Source organism: Rhinatrema bivittatum, chromosome 5, assembly GCF_901001135.1.
Source record: "Rhinatrema bivittatum chromosome 5, aRhiBiv1.1, whole genome shotgun sequence".
Taxonomy (NCBI): domain Eukaryota; kingdom Metazoa; phylum Chordata; class Amphibia; order Gymnophiona; family Rhinatrematidae; genus Rhinatrema; species Rhinatrema bivittatum.
The window spans coordinates 21,601,939-21,620,933 of NC_042619.1; the positions used below are offsets into that span (position 1 = coordinate 21,601,939).

The 18,995-nt window shown below is 42.5% G+C and overlaps 1 protein-coding gene across 4 annotated transcripts in view; it reads left to right on the forward strand.

The window, feature by feature from the left end:
- The window catches only part of FAM168A (family with sequence similarity 168 member A), a 579,070-nt gene that overhangs the window by 262,622 nt on the left and 297,453 nt on the right, over positions 1 to 18,995 (forward strand). For all 4 annotated transcript variants that reach the window (XM_029602124.1, XM_029602123.1, XM_029602125.1 and 1 more), the window contains one exon: positions 5,554 to 5,641. In XM_029602124.1, coding sequence (XP_029457984.1) covers positions 5,572 to 5,641 — 70 coding nt within the window. In that variant the 5' untranslated portion in view covers positions 5,554 to 5,571. Of the gene's footprint in view, positions 1 to 5,553; positions 5,642 to 18,995 lie in introns of those variants that run through there.

Consider the following 18,995-nt stretch of genomic DNA (forward strand, 5'->3'; position numbering starts at 1 on the left):
TGATTGCATTTGTTTCATTTACAAGTAGCCACCAAAGGAGTTTGATTGTTCTGCCACTAAGGAAGACTTCAGCTTTTGCGCCTCAGATACACCATAATGGCCGCTGCTGAATGTGTGGAATGCCACATTTTCCAAAAACTCCATTCTGTTGCCCTCCAATAGATTAATTTTTTGGAGCAAGTCATTATGGGTTTCAATGTCTATATCTAGCACTCAAATATATGATTTGCTAAGAGCGTAATCTGGACACTGGTAAAATAAAAACCCAAAACAAACAAAAAACCTCTCCAAACTGAATGGTCTGGAAGATAATAAATGTTGGTTTTCCAAACAGAGATTGGGATATTTTCACATGTTATATTTCTGTAACAGTATAAGGAAATTTTGGATAGGAATATAGGAAAGGATTAATGATATAAGGCCCGATATTCAAAGTGTGTTCAGAGCTATTTAGCCAAACAAGTGGGACTTGTGCGGCTAAGGTAATGGCTGCTGAATATGTGCCTACATTCAGTGGCCGCTGCTTAGTTGTGTAAGTTCCTTATATGGCTAAAAATTACTTGCACAAAAATGTAGGCGTCTGCTGGGTGGGTCGGAGTTGGAGCAAGTTAGCTATATAAGTATTCGTGGAAGTTAAAACACGCCATAGAGCAAGTCTAAACTTAGCTGGGTAGACTTATCCAGCTAAGTGCGTATATATACACATATATTCAGTGCCTTCGCCATGCCGCTGAATATATATTTTAACTTAGCCTAAGTTCTAACCAGCTAAGTTGCTTATACATCCAGCTTTGACTATCTACCCCATACTGAATATCCAGTATTTTTTTTATTTATTTATTAAAAAGAAATATTCAGTTTAAATAAAAAGAAAATATAAAATAAGGACCAATCTCATAGAAACAAATTTTAACAATTATATCAGGAACTTCTAAATAGAGAGAGGTCCTACCCAGGTCCACAAATAAAAAGGGGCAGAAACAAACTATAAAGAAAAAAAGGAAACCAATATAACATCTGTCAACTACCTCAGCTATTCTTGAATACATTAATAACCAACATCAATCCCAATTGTCCAACCAAGGCCAGATTCCAGTAGAGAGTTTCCTCTACCACCCCCCAGAGGTTTCCCTGGCAGAAACACATTTGATTAACCTGGGTCCACAAACATATGTATTCCCTATATACTTAAAAATATATTTAAAAGGAAATTTGACAAAATAACGATACTCCAACAGAAAGTGTCAAAGGGCGCAAATCAAGAAATTTTCCATACAGCCACAGTGCCTGGAAAAAAGTCAAGAAGTATGTTTATTTTGTACCCATGGAGAACCATTAACTTCTGCTGAAAGAATAATGTAAAAATCAAGTCTCTCTCTGCAGCTATCACAAAATGTTGCTACCAAGGTAGCTCTAGTCACACTCTTCCACTGCTTCCAAAACTTCAGCTAAATTCAAGTTGTATCCATACATCCTTCCTCCTTTGTTTGGTGGATCAAACCAGGAACACAGTAGACCTTATAGAAGGCAGTTTCTCAGAGCAAAATTTCAAAATATTAATGTAGAAGTTTAACATCTCACCAGGAGCGATCAGCTTATTCTAGGGGAAATCTAAGAGTGTGCTACTGAATTGCACCTGATTCCCCCATCTGATTTGTCAAAGAGATGTTATGTTTGACCAATGCAGTTTTACCTGCTCCAACTCAATAACCCTGTTGGAACAGGCATCTGTTTTACCACAGCGGTCTTGTATTACAACTGCTTGTGTCTGTAGGTACTGGACCGACTCTTTAGAAAAGCTCAAAGCTGATATAAATACCCCATCAGGGTTTCCTTCATCCGATGCATCTGGTGTGTTAACACCACATTGGAGACTTACTTGGGAGGTTACACCATAGCATTAGGAGGCACAACCATCATAGTAGTGAACACTGCTGATTTCAGTGAGCCTCCCAACGAGTGGGGTGCTTCACTTCTGATATGGCTCCCACTCTTCAAAACACCTCCATTTCTCTGGGGATTACCACTGCCTCTGCAGATGAAGATGTTTCCAGCGGGACAAACACTGAATGCTGTTCAGCTCCTCTAAGGCTTCCATCACTCATCTGGCTCTCTAGATTCAGCACATTCACTTCCACACTACCGGATGGCAGCGCAAATGCCAAAGATTCTGCCAGACCAGCTGAGTTGCCTAATGGTGGAATACAAACTTGGGGGCTCGAGATCACCTCTGGATCCCGCTCATCCTGGCAGCGTGTAAGTGGGTCCTCAGCCCCGTCTATCACTAAGTTTCTGCCGGCTATCAAGATGAAATTATTGATTGGATCAACCACTGATGAAGTCTGCGCCACAGGGTAGACTTTTGAATTAGAAAAGGTAAATGTAATTTGGAGCCCATTGAAGAAGCTGCTGTCATGGCACCATCCTGCTCTTCTCCCATATCTTTTATTTCAATTTATTATTTGAAAATTGATTGCAATTTCAGAAGATATTTCTGCCTGTAATAAAAAAAAATTGATAATTTACTATCCTTTCCCTTAAGTCATCCTTATGTTCTGTTCTAGAGAAACATATTTAGTAATTTATAGTATGTTTGACATACTGTATAAATATGAACAGGGGTGTAGGATGACTGAAGAAGTTGGTGGTGCACCAGAAAATTTGCTGTTACCATGTGACTTAAGAAAAAATGATACGCACACAATTACATTTGCTATTTAAACATTACAACCCAACATGAAAAAAAAATTCAAATTCTGGTGTCACTTCAGCCAAAAGACTCCCTCCATTGCTAAACATTTTATGAAGTAACAAATCCCAGCAAAAAAAGACGCCTAGAACCTTGCCATACGATACAATCACAGCACGGACTCTGATTACTCAAATAACAGCAGCCTTATGAAAAAGCAAATACTACACCAGGCCCGAGAACCATAATAATGGGGTAACAGAGCAAAGTGTATTGCTTCAAATCTCTACAGAGAAACTACACCAATCTCTGAACAGTGGAATTCTAAAGAGCAAAATGCAAAAATATAAGAAATGCGCACAAACCCAAAGATGGCATATTCCAAGCACTAAATACTCAAAATCAAATTTTTTTTTCTTTTGTTGTCTGGTCTCTTTATTTTTCTAATCAGTTGGTCCCAGTTTCTTTTTTTCAATTTTTCCCTTGTCAGTCTTTTCCTAATTCCTTCTCCATGGTCACTTTTCTCTTTCTGGTTTTCTCTCTCCTTCTCTCCCACACACATATACACACTTACTCATGCTTTCTGTCACAGACTCCCTTATACACTCAAGCTCTCACTCTCACATGATCTACCACACACACAAGCTCACACTCACACTCCCAAGCTCCCATTCTCACACACAAATACCACACTCTGCCTTCCATCCTTACCCCCCCCCCTACCACCACCACACACAGGCTCCCTTTCTCACATACAAACACCCAGGCTCCCATTTTCGCACACAGACACTCACACACAACACCCAGGCTCCCATTTTCGCACACACACACAACACCCAGGCTCCCATTTTCGCACACACACACACACCACCCAGGCTCCCATTCTCACACACGTGCGCACACACACACCACCCAGGCTCCCATTTTCGCACACACACACCACCCAGGCTCCCATTTTCGCACACACACACACACATACTACCCAGGCTCCCATTTTCACACACACACCACCCAGGTTCCCATTTTCACACACACACACACACACCACCCAGGCTCCCATTTTCACACACACACGCTCCTATTTTCACACACCACACACACCACCCAGGCTCCCATTTTCACACACACACCCCACCCAGGCTCCCATTTTCACACACACACACCACCCAGGCTCCCATTTTCACACACACACACACACACCCACCCACCACCCAGGCTCCCATTTTCACACACACACACACACACACACACACCACCCAGGCTCCCATTTTCTCACACACACACACACACACCACCCAGGCTCCCATTTTCACACACACACACCACCCAGGCTCCCATTTTCACACACACACACACACACACACACACACACACACACCACCCAGGCTCCCATTTACACACACACACCCAGGCTCCCATTCTCTCATGCGCTGGATCTCACCCCCAAACTCCTTCTTCTGCTAGCACAGGGATGGGCATCCCTGGAACCCTTGCATGACAGGTGTAAAGGGGGTACCCAAAGTTAATAAATTAAAAATAAAACTTACCTGAGTCCTGAAGCTGTAAGGGAACTGAGGAGGAGTCCAAGGAAGAAGGGGCCTGAAACAGCTGAGCCAGAGGCAGTGGTAGCAGAGACACCGATGCAAGCGACAGCTCCCTACTTTGGCTAACAAGGAGTGCCAGAGGATAGAGGCGCAGTGGTGTGTTTGAGAGACATCCTGGAGTAACAATTGAAACTGAAGCAGGAAAGGACCCAGTGCAGGTGCGATTGTGCAGGAAAATGCCTGGAGGAGGAAGGCCAGCGGTACTGTGAGGAGGAGTAAGCCAGTGACAGCATCAGGAGTTGCAACAGAGAACACGATGTGAGGAGGAGCCCTGAAGAAGCTGAACTTTCCCCCAGGCATGCAACAACATCGAACTGTGGCCTGACTGTACTCTTTGCGTTGGGGATATCTTATGTCTCTGATACCATTTGCTGCTCGTTTTTTGGTTTGTTTGTTTTTGTTCCAACGCCATTGCTTCACCCAGCTGGAAACTCTGAGGTAGGCAACAGAAGGGCCGACTTCCAGCTGATTAAACCCTTCCCCCTCCGCATCACATCAGGCTCAGCTTCGCAGTTGAGAGCCGTCATTCCTGTCTCCTTCTCCCGCAGTGGTCGAGTGCTCTGGGGAAACTTCAACTTGCTCAGTCTTCGCCTCACATCGTACTCTGTTACTGCTTCTGCTGGTTCTCCTGACGTGGCCTGATGCTGTCACCGGCTTACTCCCCTTCATCGGTCTGCTCCTTGCTCCCACAATGCACTCTCTTCTTTGCAGCATTCAGGCTTCTCACAGTGCCGTGGCCTTCCTCCTCCTCTGGGCATTTTCCTGCACAGTAGTTTTGTTTTTATTAACTTTGGGTACCCCCTTTACATAGGCCTTCTTCACCATCATGGGTTGGGCTCCCGTGGCAGCCTTGCATCGCGGATCTTCTTTGTGGCTACGGGAATGGTTAGTGGTGCACGGCATACTCCTTTTGAAAGTTGGGTGGCGCCTGTGCACCCCTGTGCACTATGGATGCTATGCCCATGAATATGAAGCTGATGCCAATGAAAAATATAACACAATGTCAGAAAATCTAGAAACCTGTAAATGTATCTTCGGTGCTGTAGCTGCTACCTTCTTTGCTGAATCATTAGATTAAGTGTGTTGTACTCAAGGTTGGTAGTACCCTTCAGATGAGTTAATGTTCACTAAATTGAAATTGTATTAAAAACATTCTTGTGACTTTAACAGAAATATATGAACACATGAAATGATAAATAACTGTGCAAAGCTGCTCTCAGAAAAAATAATGTTCTACATTTTTCTTTTCACTTTTTTCAGAGTTCTCAGTCTTCCACAATGAATCCTGTATACAGCCCTGTTCAACCAGGGGCTCCCTACGCAAACCCAAAAAATATGGCCTACACTGGTAAGTTAGTATTAATAATGTACTGTATGGTGCCAGAAGCTGATGTGCTAAAGGGGGCTTCTGGGGGCTCTTAGGGATCAGTTGTTAAATTATTTTGTGAAGACGGATTCTTGGCGAGTGGCAAAACATTGGTAGCATGTCGTTGAGACTAGAATTGATCCTTTTTAGAACTGTGTGAATATTTTCTTCTACTATATAAATTGGGTTTGAAGTCTGGAACTAAATGTGCTTTCTTGAGGTCTTTGCTGGGATGGTTTACCAACTCTCCTAGGATTCCTTGAAAAGCCTCACTTTAAAGTCCTATCTCTTATTTTGCATGGGGAAGTAGTGCAGTCTAGCATAAGTAAGCCAGACAAAAGCTATTCCACCATCCTTCCCCTAATAAACTTTGATTATGCTTTTAACAGTCACTTCTTCAGATACTATCCCTTGTTTGATTATCTTGGTAAACTCTTAATCTTCAGAGTATATCTATCTGAGAAGGCATCCCAGGAAAACTATGAAACACTGCAATCCATGTTAATTTTTTTTTCAAAGAAAATGTAGAGTGGAAAGACGGAGAAGCTCAGGATGTCCAACCTAAGAATTCTTCATGGGCATTTGATATTTAGTACTTTATTCTTAGGGTCTTTCATTTTCAGTTTTTATTTATTTTTTTCCTCCTAAGAATGTCAATGTTATAACAAAAAAAAAAATCAATGAAAAAATAACTGACATTCTCAGAAAAAATAAAATAAAAACTGAAAATGAAGGTCCCTATTTATTGTATAATCCTCCTTGTGGTGTTCTGTGAAGCAAATAAAAAAGCATAAGGATTAGAGTGCATTGCAAGTCCAGGTATACACAGTAAATTAAAAACTGAGCCCCGGATCAAATTATTCCCAGTAAAAGGTAGCTTGGAAACTGTTACTATGATTATGGCACAATAATACAGAAGGAGGGGGGGGGGGGTGTAGTTAAACCTTCACTAGGCTAAATGTCAGAACAGCATTGTGAACCCAGTCACCTGGGCAAAGAAACATTCTTTTGTTCTCTTTGTGATGTGAATAGTATGTTGGCATTTCTGTAGTTATACTCTCTGCATGAATTTCTGCTACATTTCAATAAAAAGTAGCATGGTAGTCTGTGGTAGCATGCAACCACAAACTTCTTTTCTTTTTATGTACTAACTTAAATATAATTGTATGACATGTAATTTTACTTTGCATATTTAGATATTTTATTTTGTTAATGATACAGAGGAATAATTTTGCAGTGGTCTTTTTTTTTTTTTCAATTGAATCTTTGTTATAATCATTAACATGACCATAACCAGGATATATTTCATTAAAGGCAAAGCAACCAACAAAATAAAAAAATAAAAAAAAGAAATAAAGATCATTCATATCAAGTTACCAAAAAAGGAGAATATAAGAAAAAGAAAACAATTCTCCAAATATATACACTATTTCCCTATCCTAACACACCTGAACTGTGACATGCGGGTGAAATGGGTGGGCCAGGGGGAACAGGGCCAGGTATGAACTCTTTCTCACACACACATAACTGAATCAAAGTATTGTGGCTGCCCTTGTACTATGGTAAGCAGCTCCAACATTCTTTGTTTTTCTCTGCTTCCTCCCAGGACCGGTGCAAGGGGATTCGGTGCCCTAGGCACCTTCAGCCTTGCGCCCGCCCCCGGTCACAGCCCCGACTCTAGGAGCAGGGACCACCTGCTGCCACTCTCCCAACCTCCCCCTCCACCCCAAAAAAAAACCTCACAAAACACCTGGTCCAGCAGGGAGCCCGGGAGCGATCTGCCGCTCCCAGGTCGTCTGCCACTAACTAAAATGGTGCCGGTGGCCTTTAGTCCCTACTATGTGACGGGGCTTCCGGTGCCATTGGTTGGCCCCTGTCACATGGTAGGGGCTGAAGGCCACTGGCGCCATTTTGGTTAGTGGCAGCCGAGGTCCCGGGAGTGGCAGATCGCTCCTGGGCCCTCGCTGGACCACCAATGGGGTGTCGGAAGGGTAGCACGACGGAGGTGGGGAGGGAGCAGGGTGAGGCGGGGGCTAGGCAGAATTTTGAAGGGGCACTTTTTGCCCTTTAAAAATTCTGCTGCCTGTGCCCCCTAAGTCTCGGTGCCCTAGGCACAGGCCTAGCTCGCCTAGTGGTTCCTCCGGCCCTGCTTTCTCCAAGGGCTGGGGGGGGGGCCATAAATAATTCATGCATTTACTGGCTCTGTTCTGTTTCCTCAGGGGAGCCAGAACAGATTTAAATACTGGATCTGCTCTGCTTTCTTGGGTCCCAGGAAAGAAAGTGGCAAAACGCCATTCTGGGTTGTTTTGCCAGAAATTAAGCCCTCAGTAATGGACACAGAAAGGGGTTGAATTAGCACAAATTTAAAGGTTGTGAGCAGTAGTGTCATTCATCAAGTCCAGGATTTAAGCCTTGATATTTGGCAGTACTGCTCACAAGTTTCAAACTTGTGCTAATTCAAATCCTTTTTAGTGTCTGTCCTTTGCAGAGTCTGCTTCATTAACACCCCTTCACCTTCTGTTCCCTGCAATACAAGAAGAGGAGGAGGGGGAGGGGCTGGATTAGGGAACAGAGAAACTGTTCTCTTCCAGGCTTACACCCTCCTCTTTTCTTCCCTGTGTGCTCCCTGGAGGGGCGGGGCTGGAACAGAACACCTCTGCTGCTCTGCTCTTAAGCCTGGAAAAAAGTGCCAGAACTGCATTCCAGGCCTTTCCTCCACAAATTAAGCTCTAGGTATTGATGAAGCAGATGATATGAGATTTCCACAAGTGCCACCCTTGGAGAGGGGGTCAACCCTATAGTAAATAGTCTGGAGAAGTTAGAGGGTTTCTATGAGTTAGAGAGACTTAAAGCAGAAATGTTGCAGTTAGTGGTCTCCTTCCAAGCAGCAAGAGAGGATGAAACCCCCTAACAATAAAGAAAACTTACATGCTTTCTATGGTTTGTGACCCGTGGGTGAAAGGGAATATCACCCTCTGGTCCCCTGGAGTCATTTCTATGAATAAGATGCTAGTAGCTAGATGCAGGAATAGGAATGCCAGAGGCAGAAGCACAGTGAGGAAGCAGTGCAGGAAAGAGTGGCCACCCCACAGAGTAGTGTGAGCACAAGAGGTACCTGGTCAGCTACCACTTCCTCCCCTACCTCAGTATGCCACACCCATGTTGCTCCCAGAGACCACTCTCTCCTGACACTGGCTATATCTAGAGCAGCTGGCAAGAGAGACCCTTGCTCCCCCCCAGCAAAGGAGACCCCAGGAGAAATTGTTGGCACATGCTATCTCACAGAGCCCAATCAGGACATGGCCAGAGGATCCATTGGCATATTAGGCACACAGGTCTGCAGGTGACCAAAGGTGGCCCAGCATTACTTTTTCTACCCACCAACCAGCCTGCCTAACAAATGTATCTTATAAATGGCAGGGGACATTGAGCCCTTTTTGTTCACAGCCAATATCAGACTTGGAAAAGAAGGTCTTCATTAAAATCAGTCTCCTTTTTCTGGTTTCTCAAAATGAAAGTACAGCTATGTTGAGCCAATGCCCATGATTTTTGCCCTTATCTATTTACTGCATTGCCAATTGCTCTTTGCTGACCACCTTCCTGCTCTTTGGTCCCAGCATCTCTCCTGGTTCAGTCTGTGGCTTGCTTTGATATTCTGCTATTGTCGTGTTACTGCCTATCCTATTTATTTATTTATTTATTTTATTTTATTTAACAGTTTTATATACCGCAGTTCAGGTAACAAAGTTACTAATCACTTCGGTTCACATTTCAACAATTACAATGACAATATAAAGAATAAGATATAATGTCTTACATAGAACAGGGTGAGTGCAACTTGGATAATAACTTACAATGAACAGGGAGAATACAATTTATATACAAAGAACTTGGAGGAACAGTTTGTAAAGTCGCTGGGACTGTCTTGGTGAGGTCTAAAGTCAACTGTCATGATGTTCAATGGGAGAGAGCTAATACGAATGGATTATTAGAGTTGGAAGGATGTTGTGGAAATGTCAAGGGGAAGGGTCTTCCGTAGGGATTTGTAATAGGAGAATTGCGTAGGGATTTGTAGTAGGATAATTGGTAGTAGGATAATTGGGTTAGGAGAATGCTTGGTTGAATATATGGGGCAACTTGACGAATGAAGGCATGGTGATAGCTAACATACCTTATTCTTGGAGCTTTCACAGGACTGTAAACTTGCAAATATCTGGCTTTCAATAGCTTGGACCCACAGCTCTCTCTCCTCATACACAGAGGCTTCAAAGTGCCAAGTCTGTTCAGTCAGGGACACAGTGATGAACTCAAACGATTCTTCGTGTTCATCTACACCACGGGGGGGGGGGGGGGGACCATCCGGTCTGGGGTTTCCAGTACTTTTTTTCCTGTGATGTTTTTTCCTGTTGGTATGTGGAGATGGGGGAGGTTCAAGTTTACGGCTGGTAGTGCTGGAGCTCAGCGAGTCAACGATGCCATTAACAGGATTTATGCAGGCGCTGGCTGCCAGCAGAGTCTCACTGCCCTGGTCCGTGCTGGAGATGGAAAAGGAACGCTGATGGAAGCCATTGGACTTGGAGCTGCATGCAGAGAGGGTCATGCCACTGAGAGATCCACTGCTGACAGAGTGTGTATACTTCACCAGTCAGCAATCTTGTTCAAGCAGTTAAATTTACTCATATCCTAATCTGCTCCATGTTTAGCACGTAAACCAGTTTTATCCTTTTTGGACTGAAAACCTTGTGAGAACAAGTCCTGTAGGACCTATTAAAGCCATGCTGGTCAGATTTGGTGCAGTCCTCAAATTGGTACTTAAACTTGTTGTTTGCTTTTGGCATTTAAGAAATCGATTTAACAGAAAACTAAGTGGGATAGCGTCAGAAGGTGAGTGTACTTGCATTGTCAGCCTGTTTCTCCATGTAAAAGCATGCCTCAATGTGAATAGACCAGACAGGTGCAGGAGGAGAGAATGCTTTTAACACATCAGGCAAAAATAAGCCTAAAACTGGTTAGTCACATGAACGGGTTTAGCAGTGCTGTAAACACTTTTACTGCCACGCTGGCTGTGTGACAACATGGCCTTGGCAAATTTAGTGTAATTTATTTCTCCTATCCTGCTTTCCTCTTTGTTATTCTGGACTGTTTTGTCCCCAACATAAAAATATCTTTATAAAATGAAAAAAATATATTTATTTAAAGCTTTTTTATACCGACTTTCTTGATACAAATCAAATTAACTCTGTTTACATAGAACAAAGATCTTAACAATAACAAAGCCATAACAATAAATGAGACAGCAGTAGTAAAGTTACATAGAACAAGGGCATCCAACTGGGAATAGGAAAGGAAGAGGGGGTAACAGATAAATACTAAATACTAATAGTTGTAAGGGGAGGCTAAGATAGCCAATCTCTCTAAGTTATGTCATGATTTATGTGGACTTAGTGCTAGTCATGGTATGGCGAAGAACTGATGAATTAGATTCTGTAACAGTGACGTTGTTCTAGGAACAGGGGAAAGCACGAACGAACAACCATGTCTTGAGTTTCTTTTTAAAAGTTAGGAGACAGGTTTCTTGCCGGAGGTCCTGGGGTATGGCATTCCATATGTAGGGACCCGCTGTTGAAAATGCCCGATCTCTAATGTTTAATCGGTGTATAGCTTTGTTTGGGGGGGGGGACGTATAGCGATCCCTTGTAAGCTTAACAGGCCTGGTCGTATAGTGTAGCTTGAGCGGATGTAGCAGGTCAAGGGGGGTCTGATAGTAGATGCTTTTGTGAATAATAGGGAGTGATTTGTGGAGTATTCTAAAGTTAACTGGGAGCCAGTGCAGAGACTTTAGTATGGGTGTAATGTGCTCTCTCCGATTAGTATTCGTCAGGATTCTCACCGCTTTCCCCTCCCATCCCATCTCTTTTCTGGTTTAGCGCTGCCTTGTTCTGCTTCTGTTATTGCCCGGCCTACTATGGTGCCTAGAACTCCTGTCACTACTAGTTCCATTTTGGATTTTGCAGCTCTGCTTACTGCCATACCCCTGGTGCTGTGTCTTGAGGGGGTATTGCAGTCTTGTTGCTGTACTCATGACCTTACATTTTGGAGCTGTTGATGACACTCTGCTTTCCTGCCATACTACTAATGCTACACCTTGTGGGGGCTTGCTGCCACTTTGCCTTGCTGCAATACTCCTGATCACCTTAGAGGTCTTCATACCACTCTGCCTTGCTGCCATACATCTGACGCTACACCTGAGAGTTTGGATGGCACTGCCTTGCTGCCATCAGCCTGTTTCTTCTCTCTCTCAGACTGTGTATATGCAAAAGGAGTCAGCATGTACACTGTGTGTGTGACATTTCTGCATATATTGTGCGTTATTGGGTATACTGTTGTACTGTAGCTCACTACATAAGCATAGCCAGCCAGCTGACAGTGTGTGCTATTGCCAAGCTTTGTAACTCTACTTACCAAGCAGTGCACTGGAGTCTGTTGACTTGTTTGTGTCTGTGATTCTAAGCATTAAGGGGTGGTACTAGTGAACATGCTATAGTACATTAATACATTTATATTATGACATCAAAAAACATTCTTTTTCCTGCCTCATCTCTCACTCTGTATTTTGGGGCATTGATGCTACTCTTCTTTCTGAATTGCTGTGTACTATTTGTGATTTTAAATGCCAGTTCTGTTGCTGCTGCTCTAAGTCCCTCATAATTTTTGGCGGGGCAGGTCTATCTTTGCTTTGGCTATCTTCGAGCTTCTTTTCATATTCCCTTACAATACTTGTTGATTGTTGGTCTTGTCATGACAATCCAATGCTTTACACAGACCTTACCCAGTTATCTTTAATGATTTCATGGAAACTTGATGATAGAAAAAGACCATTATGGCATATCCAGTCTCTATTCACACCAGCTATTCAGCTTTCAATCCCTACCACTCTCTTAGAGATACTCTGTGTTTAATCCATGCCTTCTTAGATAATGTGCTTTTCTCCATCACCTCTACAAGGAGGCTGTTCCATGCCCTTTAGGTATAGAAATATTTCCTGAGATTACTCCTGAGTCTACCCCTTTACCCCTCGTTCTAGAGCCTTCTTCCCTTTGAAAGAGGCCCTCCTTCTCTGCATGGAAACCTTGGAGGCATTTAAATGTCACTATCATTTCTCCCCTATCCCTCCTTTCTTCCAGGGTATTCATGTTTAGATCTTTGTCTATTACCATATGCTTTAAAACAAAAACCACTGTTCATTTTTTACATGCTTAAAAGATGCAGTCTCCAAAGCTCTGTACAGTATTCCAAATGAGATCTCACCAGGTACTTATATAGATGCAATGCTATCTCATTTTTTTCTGATGAGCATTCCTCTCCCTATTCATCCAAACATCTTTCTGGTTTTTTCCTGTCGCCTTTTCCATGTGTTTGGCCACTTTAATATCATCAGATAAGATCACTTCCAGATCCCATTCTTCTATTGTGCTTATAAGAATTTCATCCCCTTTACTGTACCTCCTGTGGGTTTTTGCTTCCTAAATGCATGATTTTGGGTTGTTTTAGCATTCAATCTTGGTTGCCAGACCCTAGACCATTCCATGAGTTTTGCTAGAACCCTCCTCATGTTTCCCACATCTTTCTGGCTGCCTACCCTGTTGCCAATTTTGATATTGGTAAAAAGGCACACTGTTCCCGATACTCCTTTCTCAATACCAAAAAAGAGGGATCACATCACTCCGATCCTTTATAACCTCCACTGGCTCCCCATTAAATATAGAATCATCTACAAAGTACTAACCATCATGCACAAAAACCTATATAATCTCGCCCCACTCGATCTCACTTTCCAGGTTCGCCCTAAATATTCCACCAGACCTTTGAGAAGAGCATACCTAGGTACCCTCTTCGTCCCTCAAGTTAAAACATCGCTAAGAAAAAGAGCCTTTTCTACTGCAGGTCCATCTAACTGGAACACTCTCCCTCCTGACCTCCGACAAGAAACTTGCCCAATCTCCTTTAAGAAAAAACTTAAAACTTGGTTATTCAAGCTTGCTTTTCCAGAACCCCATGGTTAGCTTAAAGCTTTCTCTCCATCTCTAGCTATACTTCTCTGTTTATTTCTCTCACTTATATGGTTTGATCTGTTATTAGTCTCTCTCATTTACCCAGGTTCCCTATGAAGAGACCCTCAGTCACTCTTTTGACTTTTCCTTCATTACTATGTAATCCATTTCTTATTTACCTTGATTACTATGTAATTCAAATTGTATATTTTGTTTTTCTTCTCTTTGACTATGTTACTTAAAGTTGCTTAAATGTTCATTGTTCCATGTAATGCTGTCAGGCAAGTTATTGTTCTTTGTAAACCGGTTTGATTTGCATCTAATGTAGGAAGATCGGTATAAAAAAACAATAAATAAATAAATAAATATCACTTTCAAAAATGTTGACAAGAACCGGTCCAAAGACTTATCCCTGTGGCACACCACTATTAATCTCCCTCTCCCCAGGAATGAACTCCATTTATCACTATCCTTTGTTGCCTCCCACTCAACCAGTTTTTATCAGTCACCTATGCAGAACTGTGTCAAAGTCTTACTGAAATCCAAGCACACCACAACTACTGCTTTCCCCTGGTCCAACTCTCTGATCACCAATTGCTGCCTCAGATCTTGTAATCCATTGGATTCCAGAAACTGCAGAACCCTCTGTTTTAGCTGCAGGTCCATTAATTTGCTTACCACAATGATCAGATTAACCAGCCAGTAGTTCCCAGCCTCCTCCTTACTTCCATTTTTTTATGACTAGGAGCCACATACATCTCTCTCCAGGACTCCCCCAGACTCTAAAGAAGCATTGAAAAAATCAACCAGTAGATCTGCCAGAAGTTCTCTAAATTCCCTTAAACCCTTGTATGCACCCTATATGGCCCCATCAATTATCTGACCTTTCCACTGTGGGAGCTATACTCTTATCAGATTATATTCATTTATAGGATGTTGGTTGGTAAAATGAACCAAAACTTTCCTCCTTTCTTTATTCTTCCTTCTGTTTTATCTGCTGTAACTCGCTTGGAGCAAAGATATCTAAAGGCGAGAGAGAAATCTAACCAACCAAATAAATATGACTGTCCATAATGTCAGAGAAATGGGCACAATCCATGCTAGCTGGAATTCATAAACTCAAGCTGTACTAAATAATTTTTTTTAGCTGTGAATACATTTATAGACAGACTAGCAAACATATGTTTTACTTCCATCAAGAAATATGTTGTTTACTTTCAGTGAACCACTCTGTTGCTTTTTAATAATCTTTTACATTTTACCTCATTTCTTATTTTATTAATAGTAATATTTTCCTGTTGATTTACTTTCAAGATACAGTGAAAATTTTGTTTTGTGCAATAAAGATGGCAGAAGTTGGCAGTAGAATTTATTATAGATTCTGTACCTAAAATAGGGGCTTTTGAGGGCTGCAAAAGCAGGTTGGTGCAGTAGAAGTCTATTTTGCCTTTTGTTCTAGGCAGCCAATTGATCACAGTAAATGGATCTATATTATAGATGCTTGTCTACATTTTACTGTTGTGTGTAATTGTCAAATTTCCTAAAATTGTGGTAAAAAAAAAAAGACCAGGATTTGTTATTAAGTTCAGGAAGTATACATGATAATTGGTGGTAAGTTATTTCCACAGTTTTTGGGGTCAGGGAGAGTTGAATTTTGATTTCAGTAAAAGTAAAGAAACCTGTTGCAGAGTGAAAATCCTTAAATTCACAGCTGGCCTAAGGCAAAAGTTATTAAAGGTAAACGTTCATGCTTCCTGAAAGCATCCAGTTAGTTTCAAGTGCCTTTATGGAGGGATACTAATTTAAAAAAAAAACAAAAAACAAAACAGTTAAATTCACTTAAATATCCTGCTGCTCTGCTGCAGAAGGAGCAGTGATGCCATTCATCCGCCCCTTTGGTAAAATGGAGTATGAGCAAGTGTCACAAGTTTCTTGGCGCAGAATGGATGTGAACAACAGTTCAGGAGTGGGAATTTAATGCTATGTTCTTTCCTAATAACAGGCCGATGTAATAAACTGTGAGTTAAAACTGTATGTTGAAATTCAGTGCTTAGTTTAACATAAATGCAAAAGAAATTTAACTCCCAATACAGTAAGATATGCTAATATGTGGGGAGTTAAAGCATGCTAACACGAATATATATGTGGAAGACATGCTTAGTGTGCATAAAATATGATTTATGTGTATAAAATGTTTTCTCCTAGGACAGGCGGGATGGTAGTCCTGACAGACGGGTGACATCATCTGATGCAGCCTGGCACGGAAAAGTTTTGTTTCTAGAAACTCTGACTGACACACTGAGCATGCCACTATCCACGCAGAGTCCCTCTTCAGTCTTTTTTTTTTTCTGCAAAGTAATTGCCGTGTGGAAATGCAGCTCTGCTCTTTAGAGTTTTTTAAACGTCTTTTTCATGATTTTTCGGCTTGTCAGTATCTGGTCCCTCTTCTCCGGTCAGTGCTCCGTCCAGCGGTGTGGTAACTTTTTTTTGGTTTTTTTGTTTTGCCCTTCATTGTGGTTGATTCCCGGCATGCTGCTTCTCTGTGACCGCTCGCCAGCTGTTTTTCATGGTGTCCGGTTTTGACGGTGCCCCTGGTGCCCGCGGACCATGTCGATTACTGAATCGCATGAGGTTTGTATCCTCTGCCTGGGGGCATCGCACAACATCCGCTGGTGTCATCTGTATGATCAGATGACCCCCAAAGGCCGTCATGCCCAGCTGGATAAAATGGAGAAACTTTTTGGGCCCAAAAAGTTTACTCCATCTACTCTGGTATCAGAGGTGTCGACACCTAGGAGCCAAGGAGAGCGGTTACATACATCGTCACTTTCCATGCCCCCCCAGCAGAACCGTCTCGAGAGAGGAGCCAGTGATAGACTGTTGCTGGAGTTGTCCCACTCCAAGACAACAGACTCTTCAGCCTCCTCAGCGCCCGGGAAAGACCGGGCCGAGCATCGCGAAAAGTCCCATAAGCATCGTTACCAGTCACAGTTGGCGTATGGCTCCAGAACCGTTGCGGCATTAGCAGCTGCCTTGCCGCCACCAAAGTGACCCCGTGGGGAAGAGACCTCATCCTCTATCAGACCTGGGAGTCCTAGGTGTTCCTCCACCGATGTCCGTGCTGGACACGGAGCCTCCTCGGTGACCTAGGAGAACACCTGTTACAGGTAAGCAACTGTGCTTTCTGCATGATGTTCACTGCATATAAATCATGATTTATGCACAAATTGTGGTTTATGCGTATAAATTCATAGTACAGGGCTGTCTCATCACAGACTCCAGGTTCAGTTTCATAGATAGGAACTTTTCATATCAGTTTTCAGTTTTTCCCTGAGAGTTTGTGTGCTTATTATAACCAACCAAATGGCAGAAAATAAGTGGGGAAAAAGTCTCCTCCCCCCCAGTGATTTTCTCCTATTATTGTTGGTTATAATAAACACTGGTAAATTCTTGGAGAAAATAAAATAAAAACTGTAAATGAAGGTACTTACCCATAGACATGCATTAGCCTGAGTAACTTTATTCCAGCTCAGACCAGGAGTTAAATTTCCAGAAATAAGAAATCAGTAGTTAAGCCTACCAGCCTTTGCATCAGGGAGTAAAAGCTAATGCCTTCATTAACATTTGATTTAAATGAAGGCATTCTAATTTCTGCATACAGTTTTATAGGAACTGAACTCCTTGCTGCATCGTGAGTAAAGCCTGCACACACAAGATGTGTACACATTTCTGTGAAAATCTATGCGTACAGCCCAGCGTACCTTATTATATAAGGCATTATGTAAGGGTTTGGCACTGCATTAGCTTCAGGACATCCAAAAGAAACCTGGTGAGACATCATTTGAAATACTTTATACAATTTTGGAGACCGCACCTGATAAAGGATGAAAAAACGAATGGAGTCAGTCCAGAGAGAGGTAAGTGAAATGGTCATTATAAAGCATATGGGAGCAAACTTAAAGATCTAAGCAAGTATTCCCTGAAGGAAAGGTGAAATAGGGGAGATATGATGCACAAGGCCTCTTCCAACTGAGAGGAGGTTCTGGAACAAGGGAAGGGTTATGGGATGAAGATGAAAAATGGTAAACTCGGGAGTAATGTAAGGAAGTATTTATTACCCAATTATTACAGGGTTGGTATCGAAATCTGAAGATAAACTGGTATCATAAACACCTCTATAATTACACTCAAGCAAGCTGATAGCTTTATGGGATAAAGATAATCATATACCAGCAACCTAAATATTGAATAGCATAATTAGTTTTTGAAAGCACAAAAGCATATTTAGCTTATTGGACAGAGAGATACACTTATTCCACCGGATCACTGGAGCGTTCTTTTCTCTCGTGCTGCTTGTATATCACAGTGCCTGGTAAGGAATGAAGGGATACCTGCATAGAAACATAGAAATGATGGTAGGAAAGAATCAGATGGTCCATCCAGTCTGCTGAGCAAGCTTAGGTAGTATCTGCTGCACTGTGCAGGTTACCGCCATGCTTATCACTTTCCCAGACCGTAAATGTCAGGGTTCTTGTTGGTTGCTGTTTGAATCCAATTCCCTGTTAACCCCTTTGCTGTTGAAGCAAAGAGCAATGTTGAAGTTGCATCAAAGTATCAGGCTTATTGGTTAAGGGTAGTAACTGCCGCATCAGTAAGTTACCCCCATGCGTATTTGTTTTCACAGACCATAAAAGTCAGGGCCCTCGTTGGTTGCTGTCTGAATCTACTGTATTTTTCGCTCCAAAAGACGCAGCTGACCATAAGACGCACCTAGGATTCAGAGGGGGGAAATTAAAAAAAAAAAAGAAAATGGTGTGCTAAACTGGCTCTGTTCCTGGGCGTCTGTATGTCTAATGGAGCAAATTAGGGGAGTGCATAAAATTTTTTGTTGTCCCCATTTCTGTTTTCTGGTCTTGGGAGGGCCGTTTGGGTCCACTCCCCAGATCAGAAAACTTTTATCATTCTCTTTCTGTGGGAACCCCCCCCCCCCCCCAAAAAAAAACCCCAAACCATCCCAACCCTTTAAATTTAATTAACTACAATCCCCCACCCTCCTGACCCCCCCCCCCCCCCCCAAGACCTGCCATAAGTCCCTGGTGGTCCAGTGGGGGTCCGGGAGCGATCTCCTGCATTTGGGCCATCGGCTGCCAGTAATCAAAATGGCGCCAAGATCGCTCCCAGACCCCACTGGACCACCAAGGACTTTTGGCAGGTCTTCAAGGTGGGGGGTTGTAGTTAGTTTTTTAGTTGGTTTTTTTTTATATTTGCTCCATAAGATGCACAGA